The 26,949-nt window shown below is 40.5% G+C and overlaps 1 protein-coding gene across 5 annotated transcripts in view; it reads right to left on the reverse strand.

The window, feature by feature from the left end:
• Positions 1–1,757: 1,757 nt before the first annotated feature.
• The window catches only part of Hectd1 (HECT domain E3 ubiquitin protein ligase 1), a 95,568-nt gene continuing 70,376 nt past the window's right edge, over positions 1,758–26,949 (reverse strand). For 3 of the 5 annotated variants that reach the window (XM_052738495.1, XM_052738497.1, XM_052738494.1), the window contains 17 exons: positions 23,972–24,105; positions 22,289–22,411; positions 20,311–20,467; positions 16,949–17,171; positions 15,086–15,140; positions 13,379–13,561; positions 12,740–12,947; positions 12,568–12,653; positions 12,270–12,397; positions 10,580–10,781; positions 9,050–9,187; positions 6,979–7,586; positions 4,652–4,730; positions 4,445–4,538; positions 3,712–3,862; positions 2,817–2,961; positions 1,758–2,709 (listed from right to left, as the gene is read on the reverse strand). In XM_052738495.1, the coding sequence (XP_052594455.1) occupies positions 2,572–2,709; positions 2,817–2,961; positions 3,712–3,862; positions 4,445–4,538; positions 4,652–4,730; positions 6,979–7,586; positions 9,050–9,187; positions 10,580–10,781; positions 12,270–12,397; positions 12,568–12,653; positions 12,740–12,947; positions 13,379–13,561; positions 15,086–15,140; positions 16,949–17,171; positions 20,311–20,467; positions 22,289–22,411; positions 23,972–24,105 (2,852 nt within the window). In that variant the 3' untranslated portion in view covers positions 1,758–2,571. The remainder of the gene's footprint in view (positions 2,710–2,816; positions 2,962–3,711; positions 3,863–4,444; positions 4,539–4,651; positions 4,731–6,978; positions 7,587–9,049; positions 9,188–10,579; positions 10,782–12,269; positions 12,398–12,567; positions 12,654–12,739; positions 12,948–13,378; positions 13,562–15,085; positions 15,141–16,948; positions 17,172–20,310; positions 20,468–22,288; positions 22,412–23,971; positions 24,106–26,949) is intronic. The other 2 variants (XM_052738498.1, XM_052738496.1) reach the window with 1 other exon arrangement.

Genomic DNA, 26,949 nt, shown 5'->3' on the forward strand with positions numbered 1-26,949 from the left:
AAAAAACCAGGGCAGCTAAAACAATCCTGAACAATAAAAGAACTGCTGGAGGTATCACCATTCCCAATTTCAAGTTGTACTACAAAGGTATAGTAATATAAACTGAATGGTACTGGCAAAAAAAGACTCATTGATCAATGCAATCGAATTTTAAGACGCAGACATAAATCCACACCCCTATGGACACCTGGTTTTTGATAAAGAACCCAGAAATACACACTAAAAAAAGACAGCATCTTCAACAAATGGTGCTGGTCAAACTGGATGTCTGCATGTTGAAGAATGCAAATAGATTCATATTTATTACTCTGCACAAAACTCAAGTCCAAGTGGATCAAAAACCTTAGCATAAAACCAGACACAATAAACCTGATAGAAGAAAAAATGGAGAATAACCATAAACTCACTGGCACTGTAAAGACTTCTTGAACAGAACACCAGTTAGCACAGGCACTAAGATCAACAATTAATAAATGGGACCTCATGAAACAGAAAAGCTTTTGTAAGGCAAAGGACACATCATTCAGACAAAATGGCAGCCTATGGAATGGGGAAAGATTTTTACCAATTCCACATCCAATAGAAGACTAATATCCAAACTGTATAAAGAAATCAAGAAACTAGATATTAAAATACCAAATACCAGAATTGTAAAAATGGGGTACAGATCTAAACATAGAATTCTCAAAAGAGGAAACTCAAATGGCTGATAAACACTTTAAAAAATGCTCAATTTCCTTATCCATCCAGGAAATGCAAATCAAAGCTACTCTGAGATTCCATCTTACACCTGTCAAAATAGCTAAGATCAATAACACAAGTGACAGTTCATGAGGATATGGAACAAGGGGAACACTCCTCCACCGCTGCTGGAAATGCAAACTTGTAAAGCCACTATGGAATTCAATATGGCAGTTCCTTAGAAAGATGGGAATTAATCTACCTCAAGACCCAGCCATACCACCACTCTTGGGCATGTACCAAAAGGATGCTTCATCCTACCACAAGGACACTTGCTCAACTATGCTCATATTTATTCATAATAGCCAGAAACTGGAAACAACCTAGATGTCCCTCAACAGAAGAATAAATAGAGAAGATGTGGTACAGAACTGAGTAAAAGACAAGATGAAATTTGCAGGGAAATGCATAGAGCTAGAGATCTCCCTGGGAAGGGGAAATAGATTTTATGTGTGGACTGGAGTTGCAGAGCTCACATGAACTAACAGAGACTAAAGCAGCAAGCACAGGGCCTACACGGGTCCACACTAGGTCCTCTGCATACGTAATTCAGCTTTCAGCTTAGTCTTCTTACAGTACCTGAGGACGTGAATTACTGGGTCTGGTTCCTGTGCCTTCTCTGGAAGCTCTTCCCTCCTGTTGGCTTCTCTATCTTTTTTTTTTTTTTTTAAGTTTTTCGAGACAGGGTTTTTCTGTGTTCCATCTCTGGCTATCCTAGAACTCGCTTTGTAGACCAGGCCAGTTTCAAATTCAGAGATCTGCCTCTCAATGCTGAGATTAAAGGTGTGCACTACCACTGCCATGCTTTTGTTTTAAATGTTACTTTAAAAAAAAAAAAAAGTAATATATGGCCGGGTGGTATATGAGTTTGAGGCCAGGCCAGCCTGGTCTACAGAGTGAGTTCCAAGACAGCCAGGAGTACTTCACAGAGAGACCCTGTCTCAAAAAACAAAACAAAACAAACAAAAATAATAATAATTTGGTCTATTGACTGCAATAAATGTGACATGACACGGTTTTCTACGCTGCAAACATTTTAATGATTATTGTTGAGCATACATATCAGAAATTTACGTCAAACTGCAACAAGTTAAATAAATGTTTATAATATACAAAGAAAAGACAACCAAACATAAAAGTTGCTGTGAGTGTGCCTTGCACCTAGACCAGTGTTTCCCTCCCTTAATATATCTTTATTTTTGAGCTGCACAAACACACTTTAGAATTTCATCTTTATAGAATGGTATTTAAGAACAAAAAATAAACTCCCACCTCAAAGAAATAAAAAGGCTGTGCATGATTATGTGCTGAACCAATAGAGAACACTAGAATACTCTGGTAGTGCAGGCATCATTAAAAAGGAAAAGAAAAAGCCTGAGATGCTCATTAACACTCTATGTTTGAAGGAAGGAAGCAGTATGTTTGACCAAGGAGCTAAGGAGCCAGCAAAACGGGGATCAGTGATGGCAACTGTAGTGTACGGAGTATGAAACGATGACAACTTGATACAAACACAGTTAGAGTTTCCAGTGAGCACTGAAGAGCTGAGAGGCTGCTCTGGGAACAGTTAGGTAGAACCACCTTTTCCAGTCACGTGAGCCCTTGTAAAGCAGCAGCACAGTCCCGCCCTGTGCTGGGTCCCTGCTGGCTGGGTAGCTAAGGGATTTCTTTGTCATTAGCAGCTAAGGAACTTACTCCACATGTTCTCAAAGCCTTAGAGGTGGGACACAAGGCAAGGTGTCATTAGTTTGAGGATCACACACTTCTCCGCAAACCAAGCAAGAGGCTTCACTCGACTTGTCTCTGCGGTCTCCTTTCTGCATTCCAACCTCAGTTGAGATGAAAGCCTTTCTCCATTGTAGCAGCTAGCAAGCGCTCTCTCATGATCTCCTCAGAGGAATACTCAGGCAACTTAAGATAATGGACACAAGTGTTGACCGATGGATAGCTGGCGTCAGTAGCATCAACCTAGAGCAAGACAGGGAACACAGAACAGCGTGAGTGTATCTTTCTCACTGCCTCTTAAGCCTACTGTACTCAAGTTCCATTTGTCTCCTCTACTAGCTGGTTGGTACCTTTCGTACAACCGTGAGCCTGGGGTGCAGGTTAGCCAGTCCGCCCGGGGGGAGAGTTGAACAGCCAGTGGTGAACTGCAGGAATGCTTTCCTTTCATCCGAGGACATGCCACACAAAACCCTCACAAATCTGAGGAATCCAGGACTGAAAGGACAAAAACAGAGCTGTGTTGATCTGGCCATAGAGTGACATGAAAACATGACATAGTCCTACTGCTTTGTTAAGTCAATAATACCCCCCACCCCAGCAATATACACACGCTCCAAGAATCAAGACTGTCTAAGAACCGCTGAGTTAGGTAATAATGGCCGACATGGCACTTTTAAAACCTCAAAGGCATTCATTCTCTCACACCAGAGTAGGAACTGAAACAATGAGGTACGGGATTAAACACACAACAAGCTCAAAAATCACATTTGAAGATACATTTGCATAATTACCAGATAAGGCTACATTTATCAGAGTGTATATGATCTATGTTCATCAGTAAAATAATCAAGTCTTGTGACATATTTTACTGAAGTAAAACGAAACACTACCTATCAACGAAGATGCCACAAGGCAGATGGGTTGTATAGTCACCCTGCTAAAAGAAGCCAGACCAGAGAGTCTACACAGAAGACTACATGATTTCACTTGGACTTCAACCTGGGTGCTTCTGTTACACTCAGTAAAACCTTCACATCCATGCAATGTAGCCAAAGGGTTTACAATTTCCCCAAATGAAAAACCAATGACTGAACTCGGTGAGCCAAGGAGCCTAAGCATGAGTCATCCTGGCACCCCATGACTTGCCTCCAGACTGGGAATGGAGTTTTCTATAGTTCTTGGAAAATCTGTCAGTTGATTGTTAGACAGGAAAAAGTTTGTTCCTTGGAAATTATCAACACATACCTGTCACGTGTATAGCCCAGCTTAGGTTCGGTGTAATTGATAATGTCCTCTGCTGCCCAGGATGGTGACTGATTGCCACAGAGAATCATCTGGACCTCCTCATGGCTGAAGGAACTTAATTTCTCCATTGGAAAAACTTTATTAAATCCATCTACATTACATACACACCAGAAACAAACAAACAAACAAAAAAAAAAACAAAGCACACAACTTAGTTCCTAAGACATGATTACCAAATACTCAATTAAAAACCCAAATCTTCATACAGTAAGATGGGCCATGGGCAATCCCCACACCCTCACACCCCCACAAAGAAAGCCGATGCTTAATATCACTGATGTGAGCACAAAGAATATTGCTCACTATAGTCAATAGCCAAATTCTCAGTTCTTGTAACTATCCAGGCTGACCGTGACAGCCGTCACAAAAGCAGTCAAGGTTGTGTTCATGTTTTCAAGTGATTTACAGTATAATTCACCCTCATCATGGAATACAGCACATGTACAAATTTATGTCCACTTACAAATGAAGACCTGAGGGTGAGGGCCAGAAGTCTCCGTCTCTCTAGAGGAGTTAGCAGAAGGTATACTACAGCTTAGTGTTCAACCTGTCCCGACTACACTGCAGGACCTAACTATCTAGAGGACCAGAACCTACAGGTCAATTCAATGATACTCAGCAGTAGTGGTGTTAACATCAAAGGAAAAGGAACTGCATTGTCCTTTCAAATTACCTCGAAAGGCTTCCATCTGTTTCTGAATACCCGTATGCATACAGAAGTCAAACATCAAATCCACATACTCTTCTGCATTGTCCATTGTGATCATCTGCAAAGGAAGGTTTGCCAGTATTAAATGACCTCACTTTATGGAGCCAGTGTAACTGGCTTTGCTAAGACGATCTTTCAGAGTCTAAGGACTAGATAAGAGCAAATCTTTACCTCATCTTCACCACTTGGCTTGAGATCCACAGCTGTGAAGCCATATATTCTTGAAGAAGGGCAGAACTGGAAATTTAAACTAAAAGTTCAAAAGGACGAGATTACTATTCAGCAACTGTCAGGGTTTATAACCGCTGTAAATATTACTTTAATTGGCAAAGATGTGTTACACTTTTTATGCTGCATTTGTTAAATTATGTAAAGATGCGCTGCTGTTTCACCTTGCCTGCCTAAGGCACCTGACTGGTCTCATAGAAAGCTGAATGGTCAATAGCTAGGCAGAAGAGGGACAGGCAGGGCTGGCGGGCACAGATAAGCAGGAGGAGACAGGAGAGAGAACAAGGAGAATGAGTTAGAAAAAGAGGGAGACACCCGGGCAAGCTAGCCAGGCAGCCTGTCAGCCAGACACAGAGTAGGACATACAGAATGAAAGAAAGGTAAAAAGCCCCAGGGCAAAATGTAGATGAAGAGAAACAGGTTAAAATAAGTTATATGAGCTAGTGGAATGGGCCTAAGCTAAGGCCAAGCATTCATAACTAATAAGTCCCTATCCTATGTCATAGTTTGGGAGCTGGCTGGTGGCCCAAAATAAAGTCTGCTACATATAACAGTACTGCGAAAATCACAAATGCTCCCATGCTCCACCAACAAAAACCTACACACCATCTTACAGTGAAATCAGGCACACCTAAGTTTCAGTATTTACTTGAAACGTTGGGGATCAAACCCAGGGCCTTGATAAGAGACTAAGTCTTTAAGGGCAAAACTTTGTGCATGAAAACTATTAGACCAATGTGCAAACCTTTCTGGCTTTGCAAAGACTACACAAAAACATAGCCTGTCATGATTCACGTCCTCCTAAAGGAAAAAAAATTATCAAACTCAAGATTTCTACAGTGAATTATTATAGGAGCATGTTTATAAGTCATTTTTCCCAGGGAAGAAAATACTGCTTCATTTGTTATATTGTAAAATGTATACAAAGAGTATATATATATTTAGAGGGAAAAACAAATCCTTTAATATATAGTTATCTCCATTTTTTTTCTTTTGACGACATCTCACTGTACGGCCCTGGTGACTAGCCTAGAACTCACTATGAAGACCACACTAATCAATGCTGAGCTCAAGAGCTTATTTACAATGTATACAAAGAGTATATATATATTTAGAGGGAAAAACAAATCCTTTAATATATAGTTATCTCCATTTTTTTCCTTTTGACGACATCTCACTGTACGGCCCTGGTGACTAGCCTAGAACTCACTATGAAGACCACACTAATCAATGCTGAGCTCAAGAGCTCAGAGTAAAGGCATGCACCACCACAGCTGGCAGTTATCTAGCCCTAGTGACAGAGAAACATTCTTAGACACGTGTCATTAGGCAATGTTCTTGTTGCGCAAACATAAACTACACTTAAATCTAGGTGTACATTCTACTACACACCCAGGCTCTATGACACACACACACAGCACGTTACCGCTGGCCTCAAATCTGCACAGCATGTCACTTTACTGAATAGTGTGGCAAGTGCATCACAATGGTAAATACCCGTGACTAAAAACAGGTAGATATAGGAAAGATACAATGAGGAAATCAAGTGACAGAACGTTAAGTCCACTGTAACTGTATATGTGGTCCACCTATGACTAAAACACGCATGCAGCCTTATAAGTGTATAACCATTTATCAAACACTAGTTCTCACAATTACTAGGAAACATTTAAAAGGAAATATGAAAGCCATGCACCAATTTCAAAACACAGGCAAATGTACTTGAAGGTATGACACTTCCGTGTATAGGAAATGTATCAAGACTACAGTACCAGAGTTATTTGACAATAGTCAATAAAGGCTATATGCCAATCATTTCTGACCTTTGCACAGTAGGCTATCAGATAATCCTCAAAAAATATAATGATTAATGTTTTGTCTTTTTCAAAGCCGTATCTTATGTATCCCAGGCTAGCACTGAACTTTCTATGTAGGCAAAGATAACCTTATATTTTTGATTCTCCTTTCTCCACCTTCCCAGCACTAGAATTATAGGCACATGCCCCCATGCCAGGTTCTATGCAGTGTTGGAGATCCAACCCAGGGCTCTATGTACACTAGGCAAGCACCTTACCAACCAAGCCATATACCTGACACAGTGTTATCTTCTATAATCATAAATTAGCGGTTCAAACAGATAATCAGTATCTTCTAGCACCCATCCATGTGCTCCAGACTTTACTCATAAGCTACATACAGATCCACAGGGACAGAGAAACAGTAACCTTTAACTCATTTGTTAGGTCGAAGAATGAATACATAAATCTTACCCTAAATCCTCTATGCTAAGTGGAGGTCCAGAACCTGATGGATTCTTGAGCACTAATTCCTGTAACTTGGTATTCTTCTCATCTTCAGAAAGACCTTTATTGCCTAAAATCTGGCGCCTCTTGATAGCAAGTTCTTTAATTTCTTTTAAAAATCTGGCCCTGTGAGGATTTACTAGTTCAAAATCTTCCCAAGTCAAAATTCCATTAAACCAGGCTGGGGGTTTGGGCTTAGGGGGATCAAGGATAAATTCTGATTTTGAATCTTCTTCAAAGCTTCCCACTGAGAGAGTGTCATGACCTTCTTCTGTTGATGCTTCAGACTGACTTTCAGTACAGTGCAAGTCTCTGTCACCTCGTGATTCATAGATCAGTTTGCTCATATTGCTTTTGATGTCACCCATGCACATAAGTTTAAAGAAAGGCTTAGAAATAGGTAAGTCTACCAGTCTATTGTCTTGAATACATTTGGCCAAGAAAATTCCAAGGAAATGAAAGAGTTTTGTGATCCTTTCAAGCTCATCACTGTCTTGTGGAAATGGCGCTGTGAACAGCCCACATGACCGCTGTACATAGTACCCAGGAGGCTTCAATCCACCTCCAAGATCAACCTATTGTTTAGAAAGGAAACATAGTAAATGAATAAACATACAAAAAAAGTTACCAAACCTTCCATTACCATCTAAAAAAGTCATAAATATGAAACATTTTTAAAAATTGTCATCTAAAGATGTATGAACATTAATTAACTTTGGCAATCAAATTTAATCCCTTAGAGATATTTTAATGGCACTAAGGTTATTCAATAATAAAAGCAGAGGCCAGCCTGGGCAAAACAGTGAGACCTTATCTCCAAAAACCAAAACCTAGGGCTGTCAAGCTGGCTAATTGGTTTAGAGTACTGGCCACCAATGACCTGAGTTCAGTATCTATGACCACTACGGTGGAAGCAGAGAACGGACTCTTCCCACAAGTTGGTTTCCACATACAACATGGCATATGCACATAGCACTGCATGTGTACACTTGTCCACACAGATGCAACACAAGATTTAAAAGTGAGCAAGATGACTCCGTTGGTAAAAGCACTCACCATAAGCCTGCTGGCCTGAGTTCAATCCCTGGAACCCACATGCAGTAGGAAAGAACCAACTTCTGAAAGTTGTCCTCTGACCTCCACATGTTACCTCCCCCTCCCCCACCGTCCACCTCTCTCCATGAAAAGAGTTTTTGTTTTCGTTTTAATTTAAAAAGGGTTGGTAATGCGGCTCTGTGGTAATTGGTTTCCTGGCATCCATAAAGCATTGGGTTTAAGCCTCAGTATTGGGGTAGGGATGAGGTCTTAAATAAAAAATAAAAACAAATAACATCTTTAAAAGTACAGCCAGGGAGCCGGGCGGTGGTGGCGCACGCCTTTAATCCCAGCACTCGGGAGGCAGAGCCAGGCGGATCTCTGTGAGTTCGAGGCCAGCCTGGGCTACCAAGTGAGTTCCAGGAAAGGCGCAAAGCTACACAGGGAAACCCTGTCTCGAAAAACCAAAAAAAAAAAAAAAAAAAAAAAAAATGTACAGCCAGGAGGCTGGAGAGCTGGCTCAGAGGGTTAAGAGCACTGGCTGCTCTTGCAAAGAACCTGGGTTCAGGTCCTAGCAACCACACGGGGGTCACAACCACCTATTATCTCCAGTTCCAGGTAATCCAATGGCTACATCGGCTCTCCCCCAGCATTAGGCATGCATGTGGGGCATATACATACATACATTCAGAAAGTACTCATGTTCATAAAATAAATACATTTTAAAAATTATTTAAAAAACCAAGTACAGCCAGAAAACCTGGCACGATCTACTTTTAACATTTGTGTGAAAGCAGTCATAACTCAAAACACAAGGTAGAAAATAAATCTCGCCAGGCAGCGGTGGCGCACACCTTTAATCCCAGCACTCAAGAGGCAGAACCAGGCAGAACTCTGTGAGTTCGAGGCCAGCCTGGGCTACAGAGTGAGTTCCAGGACAGGCTCCAAAACTACACAGAGAAACCCTGCCTCAGAAACAAACAAACAAACAAATAAATCTCACATGACGAGATTCATCATCTGGAAAGTTGTCGTCACAGAGCCAAGTCCCCAAGTCAGTTCTCTGGAATTCGGCTGCCACAAGCGCGTAAAACTCTAAAGTGGGTCCCAAGCCAGTTCCTTCTTCTCCTAGAAACTCAACCTAAAACAACAACAGAAGAATGGTAAAGAAAGGGTCACTTTGTACAACGTTTTGTTTGGTTTTGTTGGTGTTTTATCTAGAGACGGGTTAGAAAGGGTCACTTTGTACAACGTTTTGTTTGGTTTTGTTGGTGTTTTATCTAGAGACGGGTTTCTCTGTGGAACAGCTCCGCTTTGTAGACCAGGCCAGCCTCGAATTCACAGACAGTCCTGCACCACTAGGCCTGGCGCATCCTGTTTGTTCAATGAATCAGTTCCACCCAATCTAATTCAGTAGCATCTCCCTTCTCAGAACAGCAACAGTGTGGTACACAACACAGACACAAGACTTTGGGGTCCTAAAGTTTTCATTTTCCGTTATTGGACCATCAGGCACTGTGCTGAGTACTGTGCACATATTAGCTGTCATAACAGTTTTGGAGATTCTATCTCACAACTCAGCAGCATAAATAAATCTGACTTTCCCATCAGAGGAAACCAAATCTCAGATAACTATTTGCTTGAAGAAAGGATGGTATACAGGTTATTTTCACCTGGGTTTTTATGACCAAAAGCCTAAATCCCCCAGTTGTGAGTTTAAGCAGTCACCTTGGAGGCTTCTGAATACTCTGTCTGATCTAAAAAACGACACTTACACAGCACATCGGGAAATACAGAAGTTAAGAAATTGTTAGGTAGAAAAAAAATATGCAATGAGCCAGGCAGTTGTAGCGCACACCTTTAATCCCAGCACTCAGGAGGCAGAGGCAGGCAGAGCTATGAGTTCGAGGCCAGCCTGGTCTATAGAACTAGTTCCAGCACAGCTCGGGCTCCACAAAGAAACTGTGTCTCAAAAAAACAAAACAAAATAAAAAGAATAAGAAGAGGAGGAGGAGGAGGAGGAGGAGGAGGAGGAAGAAAAAGAAAAGGAATGTGATGGAACAAAAGTAAAGGTAATACCGAGACATCTAGAGGTTTATCACATCTGTTGTAACCAGTTTGTGATGTGAAAGATCAAAGTAGCTTATTCACATCTGTCATAGGTCATTGTGTAAATGAGCCAGACAGAAATGACCAGGACAGCATATCAGCAGTAAGTACATACCACCCCAACGTAGGGGAAGTAATACTAAAGGACCATCTGTTCCAAAAACACAGATTATCTACACACAGCTTCACGGGAGGGTATGATGTGGTTATTCAAAGGATTCCTTTGTGTGTACTGTTCAGTCCGACTTGGTAAAAAAAAAGGTCACAACCCAGACGTTGATGATCAAGACAAGAGAGAGCATTCTGAGATGCTCTGCTGGGAAATGCTTCTGCACAGAGAAAAGGAATTCTTTTTGTTTTTCTGTCAGGGTTTTACACAGCGGAGGATACGGATCACCCAGTGCCCTTCCTTTACAGAGATTACCTCTAGAACTGACTTCCGATCTGCGTGGATCTGCATGACATTCTCAGCCCACTCCATCAGTGATTCACCACGTGGCACTTTCACTCTTTCGTGCTTGAGCCGACCGACTCTAAACTCCCCAGGGTCATCTCGCCTTACACTGCTTGTGGTCCTTGTTCGCTCCACCGTGGCTTCCCGTCGGTTCTGCAGCCACACTATTGCTCTGAAACACAACACCAGAGTCCTCAGAGCACTTGAATGGAATGCTAAACCAGCCCGGAAGGCACAGACTGAAGGGACTGTTTTTCTGTTGTTGTTGTTATTATTATTATTATTATTATTATTATTTGGTTTTTTTCAAGACAGGGTTTCTCTGTGTAGCCTTGGAGCCTGTCCTGGATCTCACTCTGTAGACCAGGCTGGACTCGAACTCAGAGATTCACCTAGCTTTGCCTCCCGAGTGCTGGGATTAAAGGCGTGCACCAATGCAATCCAGCTTTCAATTATTTTTTAATGTTGTTTTGAGATAGGATTTTCCCATATCCATCACCCAATTCCAAAGATTATAGGTGCACAATGTTGTGCTCAGTTAGAATCTTAGTGTTTAGTCAGGTAAAAAAAAAATTTTTTTTTGAGTCAGTGTCTAACTGTGTATCCCAGGATGGCCTGGAACTCACTATGTAGCTCAGACTGGCCTTTTACCTAAACAATCCTCTTTTTTTAGTCTCCAGTGTGCTGGAATTACAGCTGAAAGCCAATATGCCTAACTAGTTAATTTTCAAATAGCAATTTATTAAGTCAAAATTCATAAAATTCATTTTATCATCATCTGCCTTAAACAAATGGAGAAAGAACTAGCTATATATTTTCCTTCTTTATTTTATCAAATAATATTAAAGGTCTGTGATACAAGCACTATATAATACAGAAAAACAGTGTCAAGAGAAACAAAAAGTAGTTATGCCATCTTTATTACTATGAGAGGCACGGACAGCTACCGTCAAAATGGTTAAGATATTAAAAAAAAAAAAAATGTGTGTGTGTAGTGTGTGTGTTTTTAAGTGTACATGTGGAGATTACAGGGCAACTCTCCGAAGTCAGTTCTCTGGTTCTACCACATGGGTTCCAGGAGCTGAACTCAGGTCCTTGGGCTTGGTGGCAAGCATCTTTACCCAGTAAGACAAAACATGTAACACCTGTAATACACACTGTTTCAGGTACTTCAACCACAACAGGCAACAAAAGAGCTAAAAAGCCCTGCCTGGTGAAACTGTGGTCTAGGAGGGGACGGAACAAAACTGAACATGCTATTCATGAGACAGAGAAAAGTCGTCGGGTAGAAGATAATTCAAACGCTAACGATGTCTGCAAAGGACGGGGCTGCTGCTCGACGACCGAGACCTCGGCCCGCATTTATGGAGCCCTGGGTTAGAATCTAGCACTGATACAATGCTATTTACCAGCATTCAGGTTGATGTTGCTGAGAATTTTTAAGTCACCAAAGAACTCTGAGGGTTAGGAAATAGAAATTGATGCAATCCATGCTGTACCAACAAAACATATTATGCATTAAACTAAAAACAGACAACCCTTCACGAAAACTAAAGACAATGTATCCCTCCATCAATCTTTAGCAGTGTTCTATCCTATTTCGAACTTCTATAATGAAAAACATCTTGATTCAAAAAACATCAAAAGGCTCACTTCCTACCTGGATGCACCAAATGCTGTACAGGTGAAATAAAGCTGTCTAGTTTCAAACGGTATTAGGAAAGGACACTTGCTGGTTAATTGTTCACACCAGTCTGGCAGAGCCCCACTCGCTAATGCCAATGGCTCCTGCAAGTGAACAAACAGCGCCTTAGTGCTAAGAGCATTAAACGTGATTAATAATGAACACAAAAGACTATGTGAACTATTACTGAAGAAGGAATGAAGAGATCATCAGAGGCAGAAAAGAGAGGAAGGCATACTAAGAAAGGTCCACCAAAGGTCACACATGCAATTACCTCAATCTGCTGCAAAATTTTTGTGGTTATTTTTTTACTAGTAAATTCATCAGGTGGAAAAGTAAACTGAGGCTGCTCATCACCATCTGTAAAGTTAATTAACATAATTAATACAAATGAAAAATGACTTGTTTTCAAACTGATCTAGAAATAAAGAAGATTTCGTACGGACCTTCTTGGGATATTCTGGAATAAGGATCACTGGCAACTATATACAGAATGCGCAGGAGCTGCAGGACATCCTCCACTCCACAGGAGTTCTGGCCATTGCCCGCTTTAGCCTGAGGTTGCTCTTTTGTCAGATTAAGAATATCACTACTTTGAAGAGTAGAAATTGCCCCCTGGCTTAACCCAGATTTTGTTCCATGTTCACAAAAATCCTGAACAGACAATTAACAAAATTAGCAACCAATCACTTTTTCAAGAAAAACATTCATTATTCTTAGTATTAATATGACTGTTGAAATTTTTCCCCTTTTTGAAATAAACATTTATCATACAAGACAAAAATTCATTCAAAACCACACTACCAAAGAAAATGAAGCCAACACAAGCTGGTCTGCTCAGATCTACAGCCACAAACGGCATTGGCTACTTTAACACTGACAGATTAACCATGCTCATTCAAACTCTTGAAACGTTCTTTCTGTTGTCTTTCCTTTCTGTTTTGGTGCCGGGGATCTGCCCCAGGGTCTGGGGCACACTGCACAAGCATTCTCCAGCACAGAACTGTGCCCTAGCCCCTCAGTTTTCAAGCTAAACCGAGCTCAAGCCATTCCCACTCAAACCAATATCTTAATGCAATAGATACCTTATATGCGGCTATAAGCTGAGAACAATTCCTGTTTTTCCTAATACTTTTATTAGTGCCAGTTAGTTTCCAATGGCGCAGGAAAGCGGCGTCTGCATTCTTCTGCAGGTAGGTTATCAAGTCATTCTTTGGTAATTCATCAGTGCCAAGGTACTGTTCCACATGCTCTATAGACCAGCAACCCTACAACAGGAAAAACCAAACAGTGGCCTTTCCCAGTGATGAAGTCTATGGTGTTTCACATGCATTACATGATGGGGCTGTAAGATCATGCACCTAGTCTAACTCCAATAATTCAGTTAGTTTCCTTCCTGCTCAACTGTGATACAATCTTAGTTTCTTCTCTTTGTGTTGGTTTGAATAAGATGGCCCCCAGAGGCTCATATATTTGAAGGCTTAAAGCTTCAGAAAGATTAGGAGGTGTGGCCTTATTGGAGGAAGTGTGTCTAGGCTTTGAAGTTTCAAAAGCCCACACCAGGCCCATTTTCTCTGTCTCTCTTTCCTCTCACCCTCTCAGCTCAAGAAGTTTCAGAGGGTAAGAATATTAGTAAGTGGCCTGGAAATTATTCTTGCGATATTTTGGCTAAGAATGTGGCTGCCTTTTGCCCTTGTCCTAGAAATCTGCCTGAGGCAGAATTGAAGAGTTTTGGATTAATGGCATTGGTATTTATTTATGACAACCTAATTTAGAGTATGCCATGTGGTTATTAGTGGTCACTCTTAGCAGATCTATAATGAAAAGGAAAAAGCTGGACACTGAGAACAAAATGTACAGTTTAAGGAGAAAAGGAGCACCAGGAAGTGTAATGGAGCTCTAAGTCCAGTGCTCAAGGAAATAAAAAATTTAAAGAAAAGCCTGATGCTAAATGGAATACAGGGAATGGTGATCTCAGGACAAGAACCCACCCAGCGACTTTTCAACTTGTAAAAAGGAATTAAAGAAAAGCTTAGGCAGTAAAGGACACAATCCACAACAGAAAGCTGATACAAATGTCACCGGACAAGGTTCCAACAGGCCAGGTTCCAGCCCCATCAAGGAGCAGAACTTGGCAACTCTGGGTCCATGGTTCCGGATTTAGAATCAGAATGGTAATGTATATTCCGTGCCATTGTATGTTAGAATTATGTGATCTGCATTTTGACAAGGGGTTACAGTTAAGAGATTGCCTTGAGTCTCAGAAACTTTGAACTTTGGAATTTAAACACTGTTGAGACTTTGACAGATTATGGGGACTTCAGAAGTTGGACTGAATGCAGTTTTGCATTATGGCTAGAAACCTATGGGGGCTAGGGAACCAAATGTCTTCACAGGCTCACAGATTTGAATGCTTAGTTGTCAGGGAGTAGAACTCTTTGATAGGGATACAAGGATTAGGAGGTACGACCTTATTAGAGGAAGTGTGTAACTGGAGGTGGGCTTTGAGGTTTCAAAAGCCCAAGCCAGGCCCAATCTCTCTCTCCCTGCTGCCTGCAGAACAGGATGTAGCTCTCAGCTCCTTCTCCGGCACCACTCCTGCATGCTGCCATGCTCCCGATGAGGATAATGGACTAAGCCTCTGGAACTGTAAGCCAGCTCCAATCAAATGCTTTCCTTGATAAGAGTTACTGTGGTCATGGTGTCTCTTCACAGCAATAGAACACTGACTAAGATAATCTTTTACTTTTTTTCACTAAGTAACTAAGATCCATTTTCTAAAAATAACTTACCATTTTCCCATTTTCTTTTTCTTTATCAGAATCCTTCATTTCTCTATACATGATTCTAAATATAAAGACATTATTCAATTAATTCATAAATCAAGTGATTTATAGTCATTTCCAATAAAGCTCTAATCTTTAAAAATTATTTTAATGAGGTCATTCATTAGATATACATGTCATTACACACTGAACTCAAAGAGTTGCCAGCAAACACTCTACCACTGAGGTCTACCTCCAGCCCTTACTCTTTGCAACAACTCTAACTGTGTATCCCAGGGTGGCCTCAAAATTGATTCTGCTGACCGCACTCTTCCTCCCAAATGCTGGGATTATAGCCACATGACACCTTGTCTGGCTCAAATAGAAATTTTAAGACAAAATACTCCAAAGAAAGCATACATCAACCGGGTGTGGTGGTACATGTCCAGTACTTAAGAGTAGGCGAGCAGGGGCAGGTAAATCATAAGTTCAAAGTCATCCTTTGCTACATAGCAAGTTTGAGGCCAATCTTTGCTACATGAGAGACTCCATCTTTAAAAAACAAAACAAAGGCCAGGGGCCAGGCAGTGGGGACTAAACAGAGAAACCCTGCCTCAAAAAACAGAAAGAAAGAAAAAACAAATAAACACCCCACAATGACAAAGAATACATACACCAATTCTGGTTTTCAATTTAATTGTTTAAATTGCTCGTGTGTGTACATGTGAATACACACATACCATAGAATGCTGTGGAAACCAGAGAACTGAGAGTCAGTTCTCTCCTTCTACCAAGTAGATTCTGGGACTAGAGCTCAGGCCACCGGCTTGGCATTAAGTAGTCTTTAGCCAATTGTGCCAAATCCCCCGAGTTTTTAAAGATATGAACACTCCATATACTAAGTGTTTTGACTTCTTTTATAGTTACATAAATAAAATGGGGTTAAAATTTTTTTTCTATGAGCAGAAAGAAAGGCTATGATGATGAGAAATGCTCATCTTCTTCTTTCTTTTCTTTTCTTTTCTTTTCTTTTCTTTTCTTTTCTGACTGGGTTTCTCTGTGTAGCTCTGGTTGTCCTGGAACTCAGAGAACCACCTACCTCTGCCTCCCCAGCACTGGGATTAAAGGCATATACCAACATCGGTACGAGATGCTTATTTTCTGAGACAGTGAAATCAACTTTGAGTGTCTGAGAAGGTGATAAAATCATTGTACCTTCTATCTCAAAAATATCTATGTTACTTCTATCAGATATCATCTAGGATTATGAACTATTACAAGAACATCATAAACCAAATTAACAAAAGTGAAATTACATGTTAACAATATTGTTTGTTATAAAATACTAATTAACTACTTACTAGGTAATACTAAGCACTTACTATGTCCTAGAAACAATAGCTGAAAACACTTCACATGTGTTAATCCATTAATTCCTCACAATTCTGCTTCATTTTATAGATTTGGAAATTGAGAAACAAAAACGTCCAATCTTTGGGGGTATAGCTCGGGTACAGATTTGATTACAAGCACATTAAATCAGTCATGTCATTGACAATTATTTGTGGAATGAATAGAGAGAAAGCCTAACACATATCCACAAAAAGAACAAATAAGGTATATTTAGTACTTCTATCATATGCAATTATAAAAATTCAAATAACACTGTTTTCAACTCTGAGTCTAGATTAGACTATCTCCAAAGATCCTTCTAGTTCTAAAGTTTAGCCATCCCACACCTGCAGTCAGAAAGAGCCTTATTGGTTCCTGCAAAGCAACAAAACCAGAAACAAATCTTTTCTGTGCCTGTAATGTAAAATACAGAAACTCAACACTTCTTGGCTTAGATAATAACAATGTCTGCTTCAACAGCAAGTTAAAATCTCTTACGTGTAAGTGGGCTCCCAAATACGCCTCAGTTTATCTGACTTCACATTGCCATTACAAGACAGCTGAAGCAGTTTCTGTACATAATAAAAGATGGTCGATCTGAAATTGCTAAGTGGCAATTCAACTTCCCGAGTCGTTCCAAGCCCAGTCACTTTCAGTGTGAGAGCCAATCGAGGAGATGGAGTGCATTCAACTTCTTCCAAGAGCTCCGAGTGAGGTGTTCCTAAAGATATGAAAGATGGGAAAACAATCTCACAAAGAGCACTGCACTAGGAAACAAGGTCATACATTCACTAAATTATGTCTGCTTAAAATCCTCCTGGCTTCAAGATTTACTTATTATTTCTGGTTTGTGAGAAAAAGGTAATATTATGGAGTTCAGGGTGGCCTGGAATGTGCTATATAGTCCAGCAAGTTCCAGGCTAGCCTTTGAACTCATGGCAATCCACTTGCCTGAGCCTCTCAGACCAGGGATAACATAACCCCTGACTGTTTTACTTAAAAATAAAAAAAATTTAAAAAAAACGGGCTGGAGAGATGGTTCAGTGGTTAAGAGCACCGACTGCTCTTCCAGAGGTCCTGAGCAACCTGAGGTTCAATTCCCAGCAACCACATGGTGGCTCACAACCATCTGTAATGAGATCCGGTGCCTCTTCTGGCCTGCAGGGACACATGCAGGCAGACTACTGTATATATAATAAATAAATAAATCTTAAAAATAAATAAATAAAATAATTTTTAAAAAAAATAAAAATAAAAAAAATAAAGCATTACTGGGCAGTGGTGGTGCACACCTTTAATCCCAGCACTTGGGAGGCAGAGGCAGGCAGATCTCTATGAAACTAGCCTTGTCTACAGAGCTAGTTCTAGGGCAGTCAGGGCTACAAAAAAAAGGGGGGGGGGGGATTAAAAAAACTTTTTTAAGCCAGGAAGCAGTGGCTTAAATCCCTTTAATCCCAACACTCGGGAGGCAGAGCCAGGCCGATCTCTGTGAGTTCAAGGCCAGCCTGAGCTACAGAGTGAGATCCAGGACAGGCACCAAAACTACACAGAGAAACACTGTCTCAAAAAACGAAAAAACAAAACAAAACAAAGGGATTGTATATTAGAATACCTGGTGTGTACTGAGGCACAATCAGGTACCATGATAAACGACCTAAAATGTCTTAACTTCATTTCATCTTTTGTTTTTTAACTACCTTGCCAAACAAGAAGTCTCATTCTCTCCATGAAAGAGATGTGGAGATCCAGTGTTACTACAAAATGGGTGCTCTTGTTTATCTCACACTTCTTGAGATTTGAAGTCTTACACCAAAATTGTAGGCTTCGTTCCTACTGGAGGCCCCAGGGCAGTAGAGATTCCTGCCCTCCGGGGCAGGCCCAGATTCTTTAGCTCACGGCCCCTCATCATGGTTTTCACTTTTGGAGGCTGTGCAGGCCCAGACTCCTTAGTTCACAGCCTCTCATCATGGACCTCTGCTTTCTCAGCACCACATCTCCTCTGGCTCCAGTCCTTCGGCCTGCCTCTTACAAGGATTATATTGGGCCCACCTGGAGGTGCTTAACTCAATTTACCTGCAAAGTCTCTCTGTCATGCCAGGGCAACATAGTGACAAGTTCCAGAAATTAAACTCTAGATATCGTGGGGAGGAGGTGGCACATTAGATGCCTATCATACCAGATAAAACGCCCAGTGTTTTGCTTTTGTTTTGCTGTGGAGATAGAGTCTTACTATGTAGCCTAGCTGGGCTTGAACTCCACCTGCTTCTGCCCCTAAATTTCAGGATTAAAGGCATGTGCCACCACACCTAGCACTATAAGAGTTAGCAGATAAAGTTATTACCCAGGTCACCTGACTCCAGAAATCTTGATTGGAGAAACAGACAGCTTTTCAAAGTTAATATTTAACACTTTTGATCCAGTAGAAAGCAGAATTTAAAACCCCACCTTTAAATAATGCCTTGCTTAAAAGACTTTACAAATACAAACAATGCTTTGTTGGACATGTAGTTTCATGGCAGAGCATATGATTCAAGGTCCTGGGTTCAATCCCCCAGCACGCACGTGTACACACATGCACACGCACATGCACGGATCAACTCTTTTTCAAGAAGCCCATATACATTCTCTGGAGTGTATCTTTCTAAACATCTTTCTTCTTAACCCCTATGCTCAAAGTCTACCTTTAGGTATCCTTTTTTTCTTTTCTTTTTTTATTGTTTTTCTTTGGAAGGTTTTGTTGTTCTTCTTGTTCTGAGACACAGTTTCATCTAGCCCAGGCTGGTCTAAAATTCAAAGTAAGCTGAAGCTGGCCTTGAACTTCTGACCCTCATGCCATCAGCCTCCCATGTGCTGGTACTGCAAGGTATGTGCCAACATACCCATCTTAATACCTTTAATAAAATCCCGACTCTGCTTGAGACAGAAAGAAGTTGGACTGCTCCTCTGAAGTAATAGTTTTGTTACTACAAAAACAAAACACTGGGCGTTTTATCCGGTATGACAGGCATCTAACGGGCCCCCTCCCACCCACAATATCTAGATTGTCTGGGTTTTATGCTATGCATCATATGTGTTGTACATTTGTACACTTGTGCACACACATGCGTGTGGAGGCCAGAAGTCTCCTTGGTTGTCTTCACTTTATGTTTTTACTTATGTTTGGTGCCAGCACGTCCCAGAAATCCCCGTCTCTGCCTCCCAGTTTGGGATCACAGACACCAGCTGCCATACCCAGCTTCTTTTCCCCCATATGTATTTTTAGAAGTGTATGTGTGTGTTCGTGTGTCTGCAGATGCCAGAAGAGGATGTCAGACCCCCTGGAACTAAAGTTACAGGCAGTTGTGAGCTGCCTGGTGTGGATGCTGGGAATCGAACCTGGATCCTCGCAAACAGCGGCTGCTTTACAGCAGACCGTCGTCTCCCTCCCCACCCCCCACTCTCGGCAGGGGTGCTGAGGACCCCACGCAGTCCTCGCGTCTGCAGAGCGAGCACTTCACAGCCGAGCCGAGCACCAGCCCTGAAACAGCTTTCCTTAATCTTCAGGGGTTTTTTTTGATATTTACTTATTTATTGGGGGGAGGTGCCACAGAGCACCTGTGGATCTAGATCATGGGACAATTTATGATCTCTCTTCTTCTACCATGTGGATTCCAGGGTTTGAAGCCAGTTTGTCAGGCTTAGCACCTTTATTCACTGAACTCTATCTATCACTGGTCCCAGACATCTAAACAACTTAGCGTTTAAAGAAAAAAATGTATTATAACCTGCGAATATAAGCAGCACTTCACTTCTCAAACTTGGTATAACCATCTCATCAGTCATCAATTAAGATTAGATCACAACACTCAAACCCACTGTACCTGGGGGAGGGATCTCGAGGTCCGTTGTCTGCTGGACGTTGGTACGACCGGGTCTAGGATCAAAAGCAGGCACCAAGGCAGAAAACTGGCGCTTGAGCACGTAGTCATCATCCCAGGTCCGCCGGCGTCCTCCTTTGGTTTCATACTCCTCTTCTTCCTGTGGCAGGAAAATTCCTCATACAGTCACACAGTCTCGGGAACAGATCTTATCCCTCAACTGACTTGCCATCTACCAAATATGGTAGCTACATGTCAAGTCACTCTTTAATTTTAAACTACATTTAGTTACTTATGTGTGTATCTTTATGTCTGTGGAGGTCAGAGGACAACTTGAGGGAGCTGGTTCTCTCCTTCCAACATGTGAGTCCCAGAGATCAAACTTGGGTTTGTAGGGTCGGTGGCCAGAGCCGTCATCCACTGACCTATCTCCTGGTCCTTAGTTCTCTATGGAGACTGTACTTCTTTACTTGAACTGATTGCTAAAGCATAAAATAAGCTAATACAAACGAATAAAGATACAGATTTATCAAATGTATATTGTACTGGTGGTGACACAAAGCTATACCTGTGCTAATATGACAAAGAACTATATTCAATCTCTATTTCCTATCTTTGATACAACAATTTGGTGGTATAGCACTAACTATTGGGAAAAACCTGGGCAAAAGGCACAGGCAACCTTTCGTGGTACTTTTCCAATTTCCTATGAGTCTATTTTTTTTTCTTAATGTAAACTTCATACTAGATTATTTGCACAAAATGGGTAAGTCACTGGGAGGTGTTTTGAATTTCTGTAAGACAAACAGATGGAAGTCTTTACTGTGAAATCTAATGGCACACATGCACATACACACTTCAAAGCTGAACACTTGATTGGAATAATTTTTCAATAGATAAATTGATATTATACAGCTATGGTGTTAGCTCTATGTATACATATTATGTATGACTATACTGTGTGACTCCCAGAGTCACTTCTTCTGAAAACTGAATAACAACACTTAAAGGGCTGTTGCAAAGAAGCACAGTGATCCATGTAGTGCAGTAAGAACTATGCCTACCACTAAGTGATCAGTGTTTGCTAAGAGGGTTACCACTACAGGCTAATGAGGTAACTCAGCAGGCGAGAGTGCTTACCACCCATACCTGATGGCCCAAATTCAAATCTTGGGACCCACAAAGTGCAAAGAGAAAACCAACTTCTGATCTATATGCATGCAGGAGCACACAGGGTGGGGTGGGGGGGGCTGATTCTTTAAAGAGTAAAAATGTAGAGCTAGGGAATAGGTTTCTTTTTCTTTCTTTTCTTTTTCTCTTTCTTTCCTTCTTTCCTTCTTTCTTTCTTTCTTTCTTTCTTTTTCTTTCTTTCTTTCTTTCTTTCTTTCTTTCTTTCTTTCTTTCTTTCTTTCTTTCTTTCTTTCTTTCTTTCTTTCTTTCTTTCTTTCTTTCTTTCTTTCTTTCTTTCTTTCTTTCTTTCTTTCTTTCTTTCTTTCTTTCTTTCTTTCTTTCTTTCTTTTTGTTGTTGTTGTTTGAGACAGGGTTTCTTTGTGTAGCAATGGCTGTCCTGGAACTCACAGAGATCTGCCTGCCTCTGACTCCCGAGTGCTGGGATTAAAGGCATGCACCACCACCACCTGGCTGAGATGTCTTAATAACAGAGAGGAAAAAAAAAAAAAAAAAAGAGACTACTACAACTTCTACCAGTATAATTGTGACTACTGTAAACCTTATTTGTTTTATTATGCTCATTTTTACTCAAAGACCAAGATAAGCAGTTTCGAGTAAGACCCTCACAGTTGCATCACACCAGAGCAATCCCCGATTCTCTGTGAAACAGGAAACCTAAGCACCAGGGGAAGGTGGTTTCTGCTGACAGCTCCCACCTTCTCCTTTTGGCATATAACGAGGGGCATTTGGTTGATGCTTTCCTGTGAATGTAAAAACATACGACAGGGATAGTAAACATGGTATTTATTACCTGTTCCCCTATAGGTCGGCTCCCTGCTCCAGAAGGAACCTGTGGTAGCTGTGAGGTGACAGCGTGGTGTGTTACATCAGAGCGGGAGCCAGCTCGACGTTGCAGGGATGGACGTCTCAGAATCTGAAATTAAAAAACACCAAAGACATAGGTTTAATGATTTGATCAACACTCTTCATTCAGTCTAGCCCAAGAAAAGTGTTACTTAAAAATCATTCTCTTTAGGGCTGGAGAGATGGCTCAGTGGTTAAGAGTACTGGCTGCTCTTCCGAGGACCCGGGTTCAATTCCCAGCACCCGCATGGCAGCTCATACTGTCTGTAACTTCAATTTCAGGGACTCCGCCACCTTCACACAGACACATATAGAATGACTCCACGGTTGCCCTCTGCCTTATCACACATTCAAAGAAACTACTTATGTGAAAGTAATTAAGAAAGGAAGGACTCGAACCCCCTAAAACTGTCTCAAGCCATTCCCATAAATTCTGTTATGTCTTTCTCAATGAGATATTGGTCAATTCATTACATATCTTTGTTAAAGTTAAATTATAGATTAACATCTATATATCTTATATGGCTTATCCAATTAGGCTTACAAGACGCTACATCACCTATTACAGAAGAATTAATACTACATCACCTATTATAGAAGAATTAATAAACTTCCATGACCATACTCTCATAATCATATTCATTAGCTCTTTGGTGCTCTACATCATCACACTAATCCTGACCACTCCACTAACTCACACAAGCACAATGTATAAGGAAGAAGTAGAAACTATCTGAGCAATCCTTCCCGCTGTTACCGTAACTCTGATTGCCCTTCCCTCTCTTCAAATCCTATACATACCAATGTACATAAAATAAAATAAATTATTAAAAAAAATTATTCTCTTCATTGGCCCATGAGGTGTTTGGGTGTTTTATTTTGTCATGCATTTTATACTAGCCTTCTTCATAAGGAACACACTTAGGTGTTTTTTCTTTTTTCACAACATTAGAGACTGAACCCAGAGTCTTGTGTCTGCAAAGTAAGTACTCCACCACTGAGTTACACCTCCAGTCCTTGGAGTAGCAACTTTCCTTTGAGACAAAGTTTTATCATACAGCCCAGTCTGGCCAGAACTTCCTATGAATCCCAGGCTGCCCTCAATCTTCCTGCTTCAGCCCAAGTGATGGGACTACAGCATGTCATCTATTCTTTTTTTACACTCACTATATATTTTGTGTATGTATGTGTGAGCACACATGTACGTGGAGATCAGAGGACAACTTGTAGGACTCCAGTCTCTCCTTTCCCTATCTGAGTGCCAGGGATTACTGAACTCAGGTCATCAGGCTTAGTGGCAAGCGTCTTTACCCACTGAGCAGTCTTGTGGGCTCCGGGCATATGCCATCTGAGTGATGAGACATACTAAAAAGCACTTTTTAAAAGTTCTTCATTCCACTAAATAAAATTTTTTTGTCATTTAATAATATTTTATCCCATCTATTTTATTTTTGAGACAATTTTTTTATTCAGCCAAGACTAGCCTCAACTCCCCAAGTGCTGAGGATGACCTTGAATTTCTGATCTTCCTGTCTCTGTTTCCCAAGTGCTGGGATACCAAGGGAGTACCACCACCACGCCTGCCTTTGAACACCCTACATCAGTGAAGGGAATGGGAGATTCTCGCTACCATAACCTCCTCGTATTCTTGGTCCTCCTGATTGTCATCTTCATTCTCATCATCTTCCTCATCAGGCTCAGGCAAATCCTCATCATCATCTAGCTCAGCTAACAGAGTACTGGCACGACAGCTATCAAGAAAATCTAGGAGGAAAAGAGGCAACAGCCTTATTGTCAGTACAATTAACACACAGCAACAGCGGCTATCTTCGCATCGGGGTGCAAACCAGGGGTAAAATTCACAAGGCTCAAGCGAAAACACCAGTTCATGATGCCGCCTCTATATCATAACAACACACATAAGATAATAATTAACAACTGAGACTAATCACAAGCATGGCAGAGAGAATGGATGAACGCAAAGTGGACGCCAGTCCATAAAATCTATGAAATGGCAACCATGTGGATGTTGTTTAAGACAAAACAAAAATAAACAACCCCACCTTCATTCTCTGAATACTACAGGAAATATATTATGGTGAAAAGAGCCCACTGGAGTCATTTATTCCACCCATGAATGGCTACTGAGCATATACTATGTGCAAAGACTATTATATCACATATATATCATTGCAAACAAACCTAGAATGTCTAAGTCTGTAAGAAACCTACAGAAGACAGAGGATTTAATAAATAAATGAACTAATATCTATAAATATGAGCTTTTATAAAAGGCCTTATGAAGACAAACAGAATTTAAGTCAATCAAAAAGAATTAAGCTTAGACCCAGCATGTTATTTAATGACAATGTCTACTTAAGAATAACATCTATTTGTAATGAAAAAGGATATAGTATCTTTCACATTGTCTATATGATTTAATGCATAAGCAAGTTCAGTAATCTTAAATCTCCTTTATCTTCTTCTTTTTTAGGATATATTCTCCAATGAAGACTGGATCATGTTAGAGTGATGGTTTATAGCTGTAATGCAAGCACTCAGTAGTAGAACCAGGAGAATCATGAGTTCAAAGCCAGCCTGAACTATACAATTAAGATTGTCTTTCAAAAAAAAAAATACAAGGACCAGCAAGAAGGTTCAGTGTGTCCAAAGTCCTTGTCACACAAGCCTGACAACCTGAGTTCAATCCTCAGAACCCATAGAAGAGGGAAAAACTGACTCTTGGAAGTTGTCCTCTGACCTCTACACACATGTATCATATGCACATACAAAAAATAATAAATAATACTTTTTAAAAGTATGTATCAAATTTACATCATCCAACATAAAGACACTAACAAGCTGTTCATTATGAGAACTAAAAACGAACAGCAGAATAATGAGATTAAACAAGAAACGTTTTTTCTAGCTGTATAAAGTGAATACAAACTCTTAATACTAGAACTAAACAAAGGTGAAAATACACATTCCCAAAGAACATCAGATCATCTACAAGTATTTAGTAACCTGCATCTGCAGACCTTTGAGCCGAAAGCCTTTTAATCAAAATTTAGAAGAGTCATGATATTCTACTTAATTAATTAAAAAGGTAAACATTTTTTAACACAAGATTGTGAGTCAGTATGTGTCCTGTTATTACTGGCAAGTCCCAGCATGACTGGCAACAGCTTTAGCATCAGTGACATTTAAAAGCACGGTGTGTCTTGCAATGAATGGCATCCTAAGTTTAATGAAATATATTACCCTTAGCATGTGTGAAAGGCTTTCTTGCAATTTACAACAGCTCTCACGAACGTAATACGGCTCTATAAAAAATAAACCCATTACACTTTTGTTTGGGTTTTAAGGCACATACTCTTAACTTCATATACCAAAATTTTCTGATAGTTTAACAATTCACTTAAGTCATTTCCGCACATTCCTTCTGTTATTTGTATGTAAAAACAGTAAAAGGCTCTGAGTGCCCGGCATGGTGCTACACATCTATGACCTGAGCTCCCGGACTCTGGGTCAGGAAAGTCAAATACACAAGTCTAGCTTGAACTACACAGTGAAATTTTATCCTAAATGAAGAAACCAGAAAAGCTCTAAATTTCAAATATTTGAATATGCCACATATTCAAACTATGTCTCTCAAAGTAGAAAGGTTACACTGCAATAATTTTTACATCTAATTAAAGCAATGTAAGACCAATGTTACTCACATCCCTCATGTACTCCTAAAAAGTCCATTAGTGTTAGGAGTAGAGAGAGTAACTTCACCATCTAATACTTCTAAAGACAGCCAACAGTCCGAACATTTTACGTCCTTTCACACCAGAATACCCACAGCGGCCCTTTTTTGGGGGGGTGGGGGGTGGAGGTTGAGACGGGATTTTCTCTGTGTAGCCCTAGCTGTCCTCAAACTCAAAGAGAACCACCTGCCTCTGCCTCCCGAGTGCTGGGATTGGACTCACAGCTTCTTAATCTTAAGACTACCATGATCAAGAGCTAAGGTGTGAGGAGCTGGAGAGCAGACTCAACAGGTAAGAGCAACTGCAAAGGACATGAGTTCAGTCCCCAGCACCATGCTGAGCAGGGGGCAACCACCTGGACCCTAGCTTCAGGTGTTCTGACATCCTGTCTAGACTCCATGAACACCCATATTCACATGTGCATACACACATACAAATAAAAATGAATCTTAAGGCTTGAAATTACTGTATTAACAAATGAATAGGAAGGGACAGAGCACCAGGAAAATAACTAACTCAATGAATAATAAGACTTTGAAGTAATAATCACCAAACTTTGCACATTTAATGGATAAAACACAAAAAAATGAGAAATATGACTGTCATAAAACATATTAAATTTCTGGCTTAGAATAGAAGAGACCATATTATAGAAAAAAAAAGAAAACCCATTAAAAGATGTATACATAAAGTTTTTAAATGTAGCATTATATAAGCTCTTATCTTTGAAATTATCAAAAATTATTTTTCTTTAAAAGAACCAAGGGCTGAAAATACAGCTCAAGGACAGAGCGCTCGCTAGCCTGTGAGTCCTGGGACTGCTAAACGGAAAATGGGCAGAATGATCAAGGGT

The sequence above is a fragment of the Peromyscus californicus genome, unplaced genomic scaffold, assembly GCF_007827085.1.
Source record: "Peromyscus californicus insignis strain IS unplaced genomic scaffold, ASM782708v3 Scaffold_15__1_contigs__length_86483966, whole genome shotgun sequence".
NCBI lineage: Eukaryota > Metazoa > Chordata > Mammalia > Rodentia > Cricetidae > Peromyscus > Peromyscus californicus.